Here is a 15,087-nt window from a genome sequence, read left to right as displayed (position 1 = left end):
CCATTGTAGCATTGATGTCTTTTTTTCCTTTCGTGGGCGATTCAGGATTTGGTGGGTCTGCTTTAAGTCTCTTGAGGTTTTTTCCTTCCCTTTCACCCATGATGTATCAGCTGCGTGAGCCAAATACGAAGCAGGGAGCACACCCTATGGAGAAACTGATTAACTTGGCACCGCGAAGCTGTGCAAGCAATCCTTGGTTAGGAATGATTAAAGGTAGTGGTTGAGAAAAGGGTACCGTCCAATTATATCTCAGATCTCAGTTCTAATTATATGGAACAGATCAGTGCCATCCAGGTAGTTCTCTGCACTGGATATGTAAATCTTCTATGCAGGCAACCATCTTAAGGTCGGGCAGGCTAGTGCTAGAGATAGATCTCTCAGAGCGGCCATTTTAAGGTCAGGCAGCATAAAATTAGATGTAAGATTTCAGGCAAAGAACATCCGCTCTGAACATAGCATAAGGACGACAATTACTTGGCGTTTTCTTTCCGATATGTGAGATACACACAGTCTCAAAATGTGGTAAATGCTGCCAGTATACTAATTATGCCCAAGGGATAAGCTCTGTGCAACCACTGCAAGGCCCTTATTAGCAGCCCAGTATGTCCGCCATTTTATGTACGAACGCGCGTACCATACCGGAGTTGTAGAGGTTGTCAGGCAGACCTTGTGTGAGAGCCGTCAGTGCCCACCGCGGGCACACACAATCGCCATCTGAAATCTGCAGCCTCTGATTCTTGGCGTGGGGGGGGGGGGGTCGGCGGATTCCATTTGTGGTAGTCTGTTTTGTAGTTGGACTCCGACGCAGTCAGGGGCAGGTGGGATCGCGGCCGTGCCGACCCGCGGAGCCGTCCTTGTTGTGAAGAGACCACGGGAGCACTGAATTTTCTCTCCGATGAAGGTTACAGGTGCACCCCACGTTCCGGCACACTTTCATCTGAAAAAAAAACAGAGCGATACTTAAGTTTAGCACCCAAAAAGGCGATTAAAAGCTATGCCATGGAAGGAGGTGCTCGTTCAAGCCGCCATTTTCACCGGCGTCCAAACCACGCCCCAAAGTTGCACAATTTCAATGAAATGATCCTGAAGGTGCAGCGAGACTTGGAGACAACCGACCAAATGTGTCACTGCCACTGCACTATAATAATTGATAAATTAGCCGCAGTTCCAACCTTGCTGACAGAACTACTGGGTACAACTAGGGAAGTTTTAACTAAGCCTGCAACATCAGCAGAACAAGAAAAAGAAGAATCAAGGGACGTGGAATTGGAATGTTCCAGTCCAATTAAGGGGCAAAAAACATGAGAAATGGAACCAAACCCAGCGTCAGGCAAGGAAAACACAACCATACCTAATCCATCAAGAGTACTTGATAACTCTGCTATTTAGGATCTCTCATTCATTAACCAACGTAAGCAATCACCAGCATTGCAATCAAAAGAAATCAAGCCGCTATCCAAACAGGAGAGAAAAAGCCTAAGAGGCTAGAAATGGTAAACAAACCAGCTGGGCATCTAATTTACCCCTAGTATGATCCGCTCAAAAAGGGAATCATTGCAAAGATGAGGTAATTCAAATCACCTTGGAAGCAGCAGGCACCAAGGAGCAACTGATGTCATCTCCCAAGTCTTCCGCCATTCCCAGAAGCCCAAATCCTAATACAAGGGAGCAATCCCCGCCAGTAAAAATATACAGTCTATTTAAACCTCCCGTAAGGAAGGAGAGACACGATCCAAAAATTCAGGCCAAGCTAACAGTGAAATCTACATCAATAGCAGGAGTACTACAACTGTAACCAGAACAACCTGCCCGGGCGAGGTCAACTTGGCTGAAGAGAAAGCTGGAGAAGAAAGAAGCAATCTTGAAACACTGCACAGCCAAAACCAGGGTGGCCACAACGGTTTCGCGTAAGCGAAACAGGTCTAGCTGATGGGTTGCAGCGCCTCCTTTTAAACAACAACAAATTGGACTTCAATCCCGAATATGTCTCAAGGGGACCTCATGTTATCCTCAATAGAAGAGTACTGCTCAAACCATTTAAAGCCCTTCCGCCCCTTAGTCATATTAACACTAGCAACATTGAAAGCATTGAGTTAAAACAAAACCCGAATCCCAGTGGCAAAGAAATCACAACAGCCACGTTCGCTAATAACCGCTTCATCAAGCAGATTTGGCAGCTGAGGGAGTCTTTAACCAAATTGAGTTAAAAAAGATAGTCCTTCCCTTTTACCCCAGCCCGCTACAACCACCAATTCACAAAGAAGGTTTGCTAAAGGGAGTAAAAGGCCCGGACCAACATAGCCCATTAAAGGGCACTGAGCACACAGCCAGAAAAATTACTATCACCTTTGAACACCCAGAAGCTATCAAGCCTTCAGGCTCCCGGCACTCAAATTCGGCAGGCACATCACCAGGAATGGCATGAACGAACCCCTCAATAGCTCCAAATTCACATTTCTGTATGCTGTGTGTCAAATTAGATGCCGTACAATACACCAGACTGCTAATACTGAATATTTACATTCGCCCTGCGTCTAAACAAGAGGCAAATAATTGAACATCTAATGACATCTTTAGTAACATTTAAACTTACACATCCAGGCGCTAACATCATATTGCCAGGTGACTTCAACATGAACTTGGAGCATAACACGAAAGAGCACAATAGCTCCCACACCAGTCTCTAATCGAGGCGATACACATCGGTAAGAGATGTGCGGCCCGTTTAGACTATCTTTCAATGCGTTCACTTAACGGTCGAGGCCCGACAGATTACCCCGCAGCGTACACAAGTTACCTACAAAACACTTTCAATCATAGACTACACCTTTACGATCCTCAATCTTCTCCCGTACATTGTGAACTTTTCAAATAATCGACAGGGTGGAAAGTGACCATCAACTACAATCTTTCACGCTGTTCGGAGCCTTTGCAATTCCAGCGAAAGCCAAGGCAATGTCTCTTCAAACGCAATGCTACAACCTAAAACGTATCTGCTGGAAATAGGATAGCATTGAGGATATCATCGGTACATACACCACTCTTTTGGAGAGGTTCAACGTTGAGCCATTGAGTATAAAGGCCTGGGACTCTTTAATTCAGGAAGTAAACAAAAAAATTCTCAAACTATGCCCATGGCCATAACGCAGGAACATCAAAAGGGGCACCCTGGTTCACCAAAAGTTTAAGGAAACAAAAACAACAGTTAAACAAGCACTTAAGGCAATTACGAACCTGGGGCCCAGTACCCCCACCTGGAACTCCTGCGCCTAATATTAAAAATAAGAAATGAGTTAAAAAGGGATACTAAGGCGGCCAGGAAAGCATTCCACAAACACATCTGGGCGAAATTGATCCATGCCTGTAAATCAAGCTCTTCTGGGAATACATCAACCAGCTACAAAACTGCATGAACCAACATCACATTTCGGACATATTGGAAGCCACCTGGAGAGCCCATATCGAACTCTTATTTAACGACATTGCACTTTCAAAGACCCCGAATAACGGAACACTAAAAGGGAAGGGGATTGCGGGTACAGGACTCGTCAACAACATTCTGACTGACAAACTACCCAAAGTCTCAGTGCCAGTCCCACAAGAACAAGTGCTAAAAATTATTAAAAATTTAAAAGCGGAGGGTGCTCCAGGGCCCAACGGTCTAACAAATGCCCTGTTCCGGCATGATCTTTCATTTTGGTCTGGTCTCCTTACACCCCTTTTCATCCACGCTATTGCCTCCAGTTGCATCCCTGAGTCTTGGAGAGGAAGCATCCTAAATCCAATCTACAAGTCAGGCTCTCATTCTGATCCATCCAACTACAGGTTGATTGCACTAATTGATGTGGAGGCAAAAATATATGCATCTAACCTCCTGGTGGACCTAGTGGACTGGGTCAGCCGAACTAATCTGATACCATACACACAAACAGGATTTCGGGCAGTGATGGGCACCCTTGTTAACATCTCTGCAGTTACCTTCCTAGCCAATCAAGCCTTTGCAAAATCTAAGCCCTTGTACTCATGCTTCATCGATCTCAATGTGGCCTTCGATAAAGTTTTGAGAGCTAAGTTATCAGCAAAAATGCAAGGCTGGGGGCACCAACCAAACTCCTGGAGGCCATAATTCATCTCTACTCTCACATGTGGGTCAAAATTAAACCAGCATTGGAATAGCCAATAGGTCTCGCCTTTGGGACCTTATAAGTATTTAGTTATGCAGCACAATATCCTTGGTGCAACAACATCAACTGTTGCATGGCTAAACACTTACAAGGTCCCAAAGGCGAGACCTATTGGCTATGCCAATGCTTGTTTTAGCTTCCAGGCTTCAAGTCTCTACACAAAGCCCTTTTTCCGCAGGGCTCGAAATTGTGAGTGGAATATGTCACACCCGGTAATTACCAAGTCAAACCGAAATACCACAAAACTAGGAGCATGTGTAATGAAGGGACAAGCATCGGCAGGCCGGCGCATCCAGACACTGGGTGAACGCTCCCGTGCCTTGCACAAGTGTGAAAACTTGTAATAGTCATTTTGCCTAACAGGCGCTCAAGGTGAAGCTGTTCGGAGATTAAGAGAGCGCTGAACCACACTTTCTGTGTCCGCATCACACTGATCACAGGACATGTAAACACGGAGTCACAAACCTGAGCAGATGCTTGAATACTTACAAGTCTAATTTATAATCCCATTCGCAGTTCCTTCATTTATAAAAAGCTCGCTGCTCCGCGACCTCGCTTAATTGTAGATAATTAGGCACACAAGACCGGTAGTGGTGCGCGCTCTTTAAGGAATGCAACTGATGCAGCTGCCATCGAAACCTGACCCAAACCAGATGGCCACTGCGCGCCACTGCTGGCTCACAAGAGCTAAACGCTCTGGGAGTGAACATTTCAGGAAAAGCTGGAACAGCCACATGCCTTTGAAGCCAGGCGCAAAGGCCAATGGTGTGTGAGCACCACATGCACAAATTTCTCCTGAAGCTGAAGTGATTCCAAGAGGTCGATTTCCTATGTAGCGCATGTGCACTGCCATAGGCTCGACCTAAAAAGGAGACGGGCGCAGTTTAACTAACAAGATCCCTACACTAAATGGGCTAAAACAGAGTTGCGTGTTAGCTCCCTGCCTATTCAAAATCTACATCTCAAATATTGATCAGCACTTTCGGTCAATTCAAGCCTATCCACCAAAATTGGGCAAAACACAGACACTGTCTCCATATGCAGACTACATTGTTTTGCTAGCACAAACTCCTGTAGGCCTGCTGAGACTGATAACAGAATAAGGAGCTTACACCTCCCTGGCACAATTCACTATCAACCATCAAAAAACAAGGGTGATGCGTTTCTCTAAACAAAACAACGAAAAAATGTAATTTTTTTTTTTAATTAGACCAGCAACCGCTAAACCAGGTAGTTTCGTCCAGATGGTGGGAGGAAGGTGCACAGGGTATAGTGAAGATTAGTGATGCGAATAGGAAGTGTAGATAAGGGTGCAGGCAGCGCGCTTGAGCAGGTTGATTGATTTTCTGGGTTAACTTGGTTGGAATAACAAGGTTTGAAGAGGTTAAGCGTGCCAGTGGCACAATGGTAAGGGTTTAGAGTTGTTACCGGCAGAGCAATGTGCATGGTGTAATAAGGAATGAAGGACAAAGATGATTGATGTTGGAAGTTTTCCTGAAGGAATGAGGGGTTGTTTGATCCAATAACTTGCTAAACATTAGACGTTCAACAGCGTGGTAGTTACGAGATTGGGATAGTTAATTGTATTTTGATATAACATTTGCACATATTATTGAGCACAAAGAATGGTTAAATAATAAATGCTAGTCTTTATTGTTACTTGTATATGGTGCAATTAATGTTGGAGCCCATCAACATATCGTATGTTCCATGTGGTCATTATGTGATTTTTTTTCATGGTGTTCAAATTTGTCTTTGTAATTTGTAGTAAATGTAAGTGTAAAGTTTGTGTGATTCTCTAAAAATAAGAAATCTTTTTGTATTTAAAAAAAAAAGAAGAAATAAGTAAAGAATGGGTGAATAAATAACCCAAATCACAAAAAGTATATAGCGTGATTTTTCTAATCAAAGAATAGGACTTTTGGTAAATCTTTTTTCAAATATTTATTCTACGCCCTACCAAAAGTCCTGTCCAAAAGGGCCTTACTCCTCTCTTGGGTACAGTTCTAAATAGAGGACAAGCCACATTTTTCAAGAGATAGTTTTTAATTCCGGCACATATCTCACAGGTACAAATCCGCCTCGAATACGGACTAAAAAACCAAATCCCGGCCAGACAAGGTGCATTAGTAAAGTATTACTGGAGGATGAGGGAAGCACAAGACAATACCTTAGCTCACCACTGTTGGGTGGAGATTGAAAATCAAGCAAGGCTAGTCAATTCAATCAAGACCGTCCTTGAAGGAATCCCTTTCAGCATTACAGCTAGAGGAGGCCTGGCTTACCCCTACAACATACCCCAGATTGAAATATGTTGTGAATAATGCCATCAAGCAGATATTGCTATGGACGGATAAAACTACTTTCCCAAAAAAATACCACACCTGGCCAGTGATACATACCTACCAGACTCTGAAACCACAATCGTACCTGTCTCAACACTTTTCTCACAAGAAAAGGCACTATCTGACGCTGCTGCGAATAGTGTAAAAGGGATAGCAAAAGGTCCAAGGATTTCAAGGCTCAAACAATGCTTAAATAAGTTGTGTTGGTAAGTGGGTGGAGACACACTCGAAGCTCTGGACCTCTTGGGCTTCAGGTAGAGAAACAGTTTTGAAAAATGGTAAGTGTGTTCTCCACATAAATTCACATCAAATGTTCAGGATTAATATCCATTTTTTCCAAGTCGTAGTATGAAGGACAGAGACATTTTGGTTGCAGTGAAGTGTCTTTATTTTTGTGCATAGGACAAGGACAGCCGACATGTGTTTCGCCCCCTCTTGGCGATTTGCGCCGGGGCTTTCTCAAGGCTAGTTTAGCTTTATGACGTAGATGGTTGTAGTTACAAAAAGTTGTTATAATGTCCCAGTGCAAAAGTATGATTCTTCAGAAGTAAAAACATATTTTTATTAGGCTGATGCCCCTGCTCCTAGTCTTCCTTCGACATCGTGGTTCTTGGGTTGAATCCCAGCGCTGGGATTCAACCCAAGAACCACGATGTCGAAGGAAGACTAGGAGCAGGGGCATCAGCCTAATAAAAATATGTTTTTACTTCTGAAGAATCATACTTTTGCATCTGGGACATTATAACAACTTTTTGTAACTACAACCATCTACGTCATAAAGCTAAACTAGCCTTGAGAAAGCCCCGGCGCAAATCGCCAAGAGGGGGCGAAACACGTGTCGGCTGTCCTTGTCCTATGCACAAAAATAAAGACACTTCACTGCAACCAAAATGTCTCTGTCCTTCATACTACGACTTGGAAAAAATGGATATTAATCCTGAACATTTGATGTGAATTTATGTGGAGAACATACTTACCATTTTTCAAAGCTGCTGCGAATAGTCTTTTCCCTTGAAGGACCTGACCCTGAAATGGAAACACACATGGCCATCCAAGGAATGCAGTCTTTGCGGACAAGGGGACGAGTCTTTATTACACCTATTATGCATTTGCCCCTCACTATTAGAAACTCGAAAAACCTTCCTTCGGGAGCCCTTTAGGAAAGAACAAATAAGAACATGTAGATCCACAGTCATCAAGCGTGTAGGAGGGTCGTCGATTCCCCTGTCTTGCAGAGCCTAAGATTTTTGAAAATTGCGGCAAAAGAATTGGACAAAAAAAGTAATCCAATGTAAGTAGCCCAAAAAGAATCTGTTAATATACAATCCCCAACCGCATCGATATAACAGTTAACACCTTTACTTAATCAGTTGCCTCCTGTCTGTGGTAATGACCTTGTGGTCTTTTTTTTAACAATGTTTTTAAAATGTATTCTTAAAGTATCATTTTTCATGGTGGTTCTCCCACCCTTTTATGATTTTTAATCAAATAAAAGTATATTTTGACTTGACTACCACACCCAACACTACAACCATCAATACTACCACCACTATCAATATCACCACTATCAAGATCACCACCACCACACCAATAGCACCACCCCCACACCAATACCACCACCACCCCCACACCAATACCACCACCACCCCACACCAATACCACCACCCCACACCAATACCACCACCCCCACACCAATACCACCACCCCCACACCAATACCACCACACCAATACCACCACACCAATACCACCACCACCACCACCACCCCACACCAATACCACCACCACACCCATACCACCACCCCATACCACCACCACCACACCCATACCACCACCACACCAATACCACCACCACCACCAATACCACCACCACAACCAATAATACCATTACCACCACCACCACCAATAATACCAATACCACCACCACCAGTACCACCACTATCAATATCACCACTATCGATATCACCACTATCGATATCACCACCAATACCACCACCACCACCACCACCACCAATACCACCATCACCATTCACCACCAATACCACCATCACCATTCACCACCAATACCACCACCACCACCATTCACCACCACCACCATCATTCACCACCACCACCATCATTCACCACCATCATTCACCACCACACCAATACCACCAGAACCACACCAATACCAATACCACCAGCACCACACCAATACCACCAGCACCACACCAATACCACCAGCACCACACCAATACCACCACCACCAGCACCACACCACCACACCAATACCAATACCACCACACCAATACCAATACCACCACCCCATACCAATACCACCACCCCCACACCAATACCACCCCCACACCAATACCACCACCCCCACACCAATACCACCCCCACACCACCACCACCACCACCATTACCACCACCACCAGTACCACTACCACCACCACCAGTACCACCACCACCACCAGTACTGCCACCATCAATATCACCACCAATACCACCACTAATACCACCACCACCAGTACCACCACCAATACCACCTATAAAACCACCAATACCATCACTAATACCACCACCACCACCACCAATACTACAATCACCACCACCAGTGCCGCCACCACCAGTACCTCCACCACCAATACCTCCACCACCAATACCTCCACCACCTCAGTACCTCTCGCTCACTAGTATAGCAGGGGCACTGTACGAGGCCGGAGCTGCCGCAAAGACCAGCCCGCCCTGCTCCAGGCGGTAACGCCAGGGCCCTACTACAGCTGGAAGGTTTATTAGTCCAAAGATTGCAATGACATTGCGCAATGCCACACAGCACAATTAAGCACGGAGATGGCAGGAAATAGCCCCAACGCTGTCCTCTTGAGACGTGACCGTGTAATCAGAGTGAACGGTGTTAAAGCGCTTTGTTAGTGTTTATAGCTCGGATCATTTGGAACTCTCACTTTACACTTCGTGTCTGTGCAAGTGTTGTAAATTACACATCTTCACTGCACTATTTATCACTACTTTTGAAGACATCGCAGGCCGGTCTCTTCCTCTGATATTTACAATCTATCTATCTGTCAAGAAGGCGCTTTATTGCAATGTAATAGGTCTCGCATTTGCGAGAGTTTATGCTATTAGTATTGTAAATGACAATGCCTGTTTATTTATTTACAATGCCAATAGCTCAAACGTGCCTGAATGCGAGACCTATTGCATTGCAAATGCTTGATACTTAATTGCACACTATTGAAAAATGTCCCACATTTCATTCTCACTGCTGGGCAATTTCCCAATGTAGCATCATGCTTTGTACTACCACATCTGTAATGCATTTTTTAGAGACCAAGAACACCTTCCTACATTTATTATTCGCCTTTTTAGACCGGTCAGATTCTGTAAAGGCTGCTATGCAGGTGTCAATTTTACATCCCTGTCCACTTTATCTGTTTTTTTAATTCCTCCACATTACGTGAAGTGTTCAATTTGTTTGGAAACAATATTACATTTTCCTAACTAGGGTCCCTTTCACACATAACTTTTCTTGATTTTTCATATTCGACCATCTATTTATCAATTAAGATTTGATCTCTTCATGTAAATGTTTAAATTTACACGTGGTAGCTAAAGTTCGTTATACCACCACATGTTGATCCACTGTTTCTTTTGGTAACTGCACACGAGGAAAACCTTTGTGACGTTTCACAACCACACTTCACTTTTTTCCATAATTTTCTTTCAGATCTTTCATTACCAACATATATTTATCATCCACTTCTTCCATATCCGATTCATTCTCATTTTTTACACCACGTCCTATACTATTGGGTAGAGTTTTTAAAACATTTCTACCCTTCACCCCAAAACTGTGTTTTAACATGGTCAACATGGCAATTGATACAAATAGATCCCCCCTCCATAGCCTCCAAATGCATTTCAAAGGATTCGCCCCAATCTTCCCATGGCATCACAGGCTCCCATGGAGAGTACAAAAACATAGGTGGATGAATAACGGACTTCATACTGACTAAACATATGTTTCTTTACACAGTCCCAACAACTGCTTCCACTCTAATAAAAAACAAATTAATACAAACTTATACCTCAAGACAGCGGTGACTACTTTTGCTATAATTCGTCCTTCAGCATCAAACACAGAATCTTCTCATGAACAAGTGTTTGCTCCCTTACCGTGTACTCTTGTGCTACCCATCAGTGCTATAATACAGATCATCCAATGTGTGCTTTCCTATACACTGTACAATGAAGGTCTTCGTACTAGTGTTTCTAGCCTTCCCCTTTTCTTTCTTAATCAATACGGATGTCCGTGAGTTTTGCACCTCACTAAAAAATCCAGGCACAGTACACATCCTCTGGAATCCCAACGCTTTCGCCATCAATGCTGATTTCTACAACACTTTCCGGTCGCCAAAACTCCAACACACAAATGACCGGTAAATGAATTTATTCTACTCTGCCCAGGTGCGCCATTGTGGGTATCTTTGCAGGCCTGGCTCACAACAATTCTTCTTCCTGCTTTCGTCACGGACCAAGATGCATGCATAGCGGCTGTCTCACGCAGGCCAGGCTCGCAACCATTCACCTCTGGGCTCTAAACCGGTCGCCAGCGCGAGTGGCACACACACAATATACACTTCACTTGTGTCCTTGTGCTGTAACATCAAACGATAAGATGGGCACTTTCCAGAAAGCCTCATTACCCTCTTTCTAGATCCCCCTCCAATTCCACCTATTTTTTTTTCGGTCCATGCTCCACTCCTCCCCAGTGGCCCACGCTGTGTACAGCACAGCGTGTTAACAACAAACCATACACTTGCCCAAGACTGCGTGCACATAGGGTTGGTCCTCTCAGGCATTGTACGAAGCTGGCTCTCTATATACTATACCAAAGTAAGGTATAGTGTGTACAGAGTTCAGTGGAACACCAAAGGTAGGCAGAGGTAAAAGTAGATAGCACCTTACTCTCTATTTGTGGTAGTGTGGGCGTGCAGAAAGGCTTTATCAGAGGGTAGTGTTGAGCATTTATTGTACAAACTCAGGCAAGAAATGATATCACACACTCAAAGCCTGAACTCAGGCCAATTTGTTTGTATACAAAATATTTATTTTATTTCTAGAAGCAAGCCAGGCCTGGTGCTAGTAAGTGAAATAGTACTTTGAAATAACGTATGCAATAAATTACAGTTGAATGCAGGTTCAAATGCAGTAGCTTGATTTAAAAGTAAGTCCAGAATCAGAATTACTTTTCAGTTACTTTTTAGATTATAGTACGCATTACTTCTTAGATTACTTTTTAAGTTACTTTTGCTAATCAGTGTGATATGCCTAGATATCACACTGACACACTTCATAGACAAAAGGTGAGTAATTCTGTTTTGGTACATTTGCAGTTTTTCAATGTTTTATACAAACCAACTCCACACTTGAAAGAATTCTCAAAGAAAAGCATTCAATGCAACCCTATGGGTAGAAATTAAGTTATCGGTTTACAAGTAACTACCTGTTTGTCGGAGTTGGGTTTCTGGGGTTAGAACCAGGAGTCCCCCAAGTCGAGGATGCACTCTAAGAACACCCTCAGCGGCACTAGGGCGGCTGGGTGCAGAGTGTTGATGCCCAATGTTATCCAATGGGGGATAGGAGGTTTCCGGTTGGGAGTTGCCCACGAGCAGGCCACAAGGTTGTGAGGGCAAAGTTCCAGGTGTTAGGCTCAGGGCAAAGGGGGTCCGAGTTAGCACACAAGGTGCACCCGCAGCGGCACAGGGGCGGCTGAGTGCTGGGTACTGTTTTGGCATCTGGTACCCTGTTGATTTCAATGGGGGTTCTCTGGTTACTACAAGCACTGCCGGCTCGGGGAAGAAGGTCTTCTGGAGGTGGCCACCGGTTGGAGAGGTAAGGTGGGATGCTGGGACACAGTCAGTTGGGCCACCCAAGGCCATGGCACTTTGGGTGCAGGGGTGTCTTTAGACGTTGTTTTTTTTTTTTACCAGCTGCGATTGCGTTTGGGAGGGAGGTCCTCCAGAAAAAGGGGCTGCAGGCATTGATTGGAGATTCTAGGCCGGTCCGAGATCACCAGATCTCTTGTTAGGATCACCGGGGAGACCACCTTGTGGTGTTGGGCCACTCTAACTCGGGCTGTGGGCATCTGGTGCAGAGTGGTGCAGACTCTTGGATTTGGCTGGAGTTAGAGTCTGTGGGTGAGCAAATCCAGTTCTCACGGGAGACAAAGTCTTGGTTTGGGAAGGCAGGGCATGTCCTCTGGGTTCTGTGGGGCTGCTGGCAGCAGGACACACCGGGATTTTGCTGGAGTAGGTATGAGGTAGGGACAGGCCGGTAGGGCTGGGGCTAAGTCAGTGGGCGTCCTCCCCTTAGTTCAGCATGGCTTCTTCGCTCCTTCTTCTCTCTCCTGGTTTGTTCTTGTCTGAGGAGGCAAGGTTCAGGGTTGCCCCGGAATGCTAAATTTAGGGGTGTTACAGGTAGGTACAGGGTTGGACCAATGGATCCCTTCCTTGGGGTGGTTACACCCCCTATTATGCCTCCCTCCAGTGGGAGGGGAGCATATGCCTCGCTATGGTTGGCTGTGTCCCCCCATGTGCAAGATTGCAGGGACCGAGAGTTGTACTTCACCTCACCTCCCCCATCTGAGGGGTGGGGTCGGCAAAGTGGGCATACGTCCCTTCCTCACTTGTTTTTCCCACTGATTATCACACCCAAAGAGGGGGTCAGAACCGGTGGGGGTTAGTTGCTGGAAGCCCAAAAGGCTGGGGTAGCTCAGAAAGGCGGCATTCTTTGTGGACCCTGCCAAGACTGTTGTAGGAGTCTTGGCAAACTTGTCCCAGGATGTGCATTGTTTCAGATCCCTGCGAGCAGCAGGTCTTCGACCTAGCAGTCCAGAAACATGTCTGGTGGTGGCAGCTGGTGAGCAGCCACGGCACTAGAGTTAGGTCGTTTTTCAGGGGGCATCTCTAAGATTCCCTCTAAATGCATTTTTCAATAAATCCCACACGGGCATCAGTGTATGTTTAATGTGCTGAGAAGTTTGATACCAAACTTCCCAGTTTTCACTAAAGCCATTCTGGTGCTGTGGAGTTCATAATGACAAACTCCCAGCACCATATACTCTTAATGACATTACTACACTTACAATGCCTAAGAATTGGTTTAGACACTGTAGGGGCACAGGGCACATGCACCTGTACCCTCACCACTGTTATAGTGGGATGGCTTACCTATTCCAGGGCAGTGGGTTATAGGCTTGGATCACAGGGGTGTGTGCCATGTCGACTCTTCACTTTGTTCTGCACCAAAAGGCGCAGCATGCAATGGCAGTGTGTGTGTAAAGGCCTCTAAGGGTGGCACAATGAGTGCTGCAGCCTTTAGAGGCCTTCTCTGGCCACAGTGCCCTTGGTACCTATGGTACCATTTACAAGGGACTTACATGCGGACAGAGTGCCAATTGTGTGTTGTATCAATGCAGTTTTAGGGAAAGAACATTAGCCCTGGGTACCTAGTTGGCAGGAACTCAGGGCACAATCAGTCAAAGTACATCAACATTTTGGCAAAAATTGGGGGCAACCATGCAAAAAGAGGGCACTTTCTTACAGGCGTCATAACCCATGCTAGTCACCAGTAAATGGACGCATCTTCTCAAAACGATGTGATGATAAAAAGCAGTTTTATTTTCAAGTAGATCCAACCCTAGCAAGCTTAAATGTCCAACTGCAAAAGAAGATTCTGTACAACTCAGACCGAAATATTCCATATTCTATCTCAACTAATATAGTATTATAATAAAACAGTTTCTAAGATGGGCAGTAACTAATGTAAGTGCTTTTGCACCTGGAATGCGGTTTACACTTTTTTTTAATTAAGATTCAATACTTAGAGTGTGGTTTTGCATGACATTTGGGTTCCTAAATATGAAATGTTGAGTTATAGCTTTCTGTGTTTCATAAACCAGTGCAATACTTCAAAAACTGTCTTGCTTTATTTTCTTTGTTCCTACTCATGTTGAAATAACCATTTCTATTTTTGCTTCTTTCAGCATTGGCTGGACAGCACCAAAAGTATCAAAAAACAAGTAAAAAGTAAGTCTTGTTCTAAGTATTCCCCATTCTTTGTGGCATGAACCTCTTGCCCACAACTGTTAACATTTATTGATATGTTTAATAAATCCTCCAGTCACAAAAGTTCAAGGGCTGATGTCCATGAATTCACTGTGCCTTTTGATTGTAAAATGTGTAGAGTATGTAGGGAGGATACTGGGGAGCATAGAGGTTGGTGAAGCGATTCACTATCTTTTAAGTACCTATATACTGACTTATATGCATTATATGAAAGTTTGCATCCAAGTGAGGGCTTGAGTTGCATATACATTTTAGACACATTACAATGCACCCATCTTTAGGTTGTCCTACATGCCTTATCAAAGGTGTTCTGTAATTGGGCAGCCATTTGTTGCAAGTGAACAGCAGTTTACTGACAAATATAATCAAATTGAAGAATTCCTGTTTAGGAAGCTATAAAACTTATAATTGTTTGCTTTACACCACAAATT

At 44.4% G+C, this 15,087-nt stretch overlaps 1 protein-coding gene across 1 annotated transcript in view; it reads left to right on the top strand.

Annotated features, from left to right (window-relative positions):
- EPB41L5 (erythrocyte membrane protein band 4.1 like 5) overlaps positions 1-15,087 on the top strand; it is a 1,452,967-nt gene that overhangs the window by 333,203 nt on the left and 1,104,677 nt on the right. Inside the window, exon 4 of the mRNA XM_086957110.1 lies at positions 14,575-14,617. Coding sequence (XP_086813236.1) covers positions 14,575-14,617 — 43 coding nt within the window. The remainder of the gene's footprint in view (positions 1-14,574; positions 14,618-15,087) is intronic.

Source organism: Lissotriton vulgaris, chromosome 2_1 (assembly GCF_964263255.1).
Source record: "Lissotriton vulgaris chromosome 2_1, aLisVul1.2, whole genome shotgun sequence".
Taxonomy (NCBI): Eukaryota; Metazoa; Chordata; class Amphibia; order Caudata; family Salamandridae; genus Lissotriton; species Lissotriton vulgaris.
This window is presented reverse-complemented; position numbering and strand designations above follow the sequence as displayed.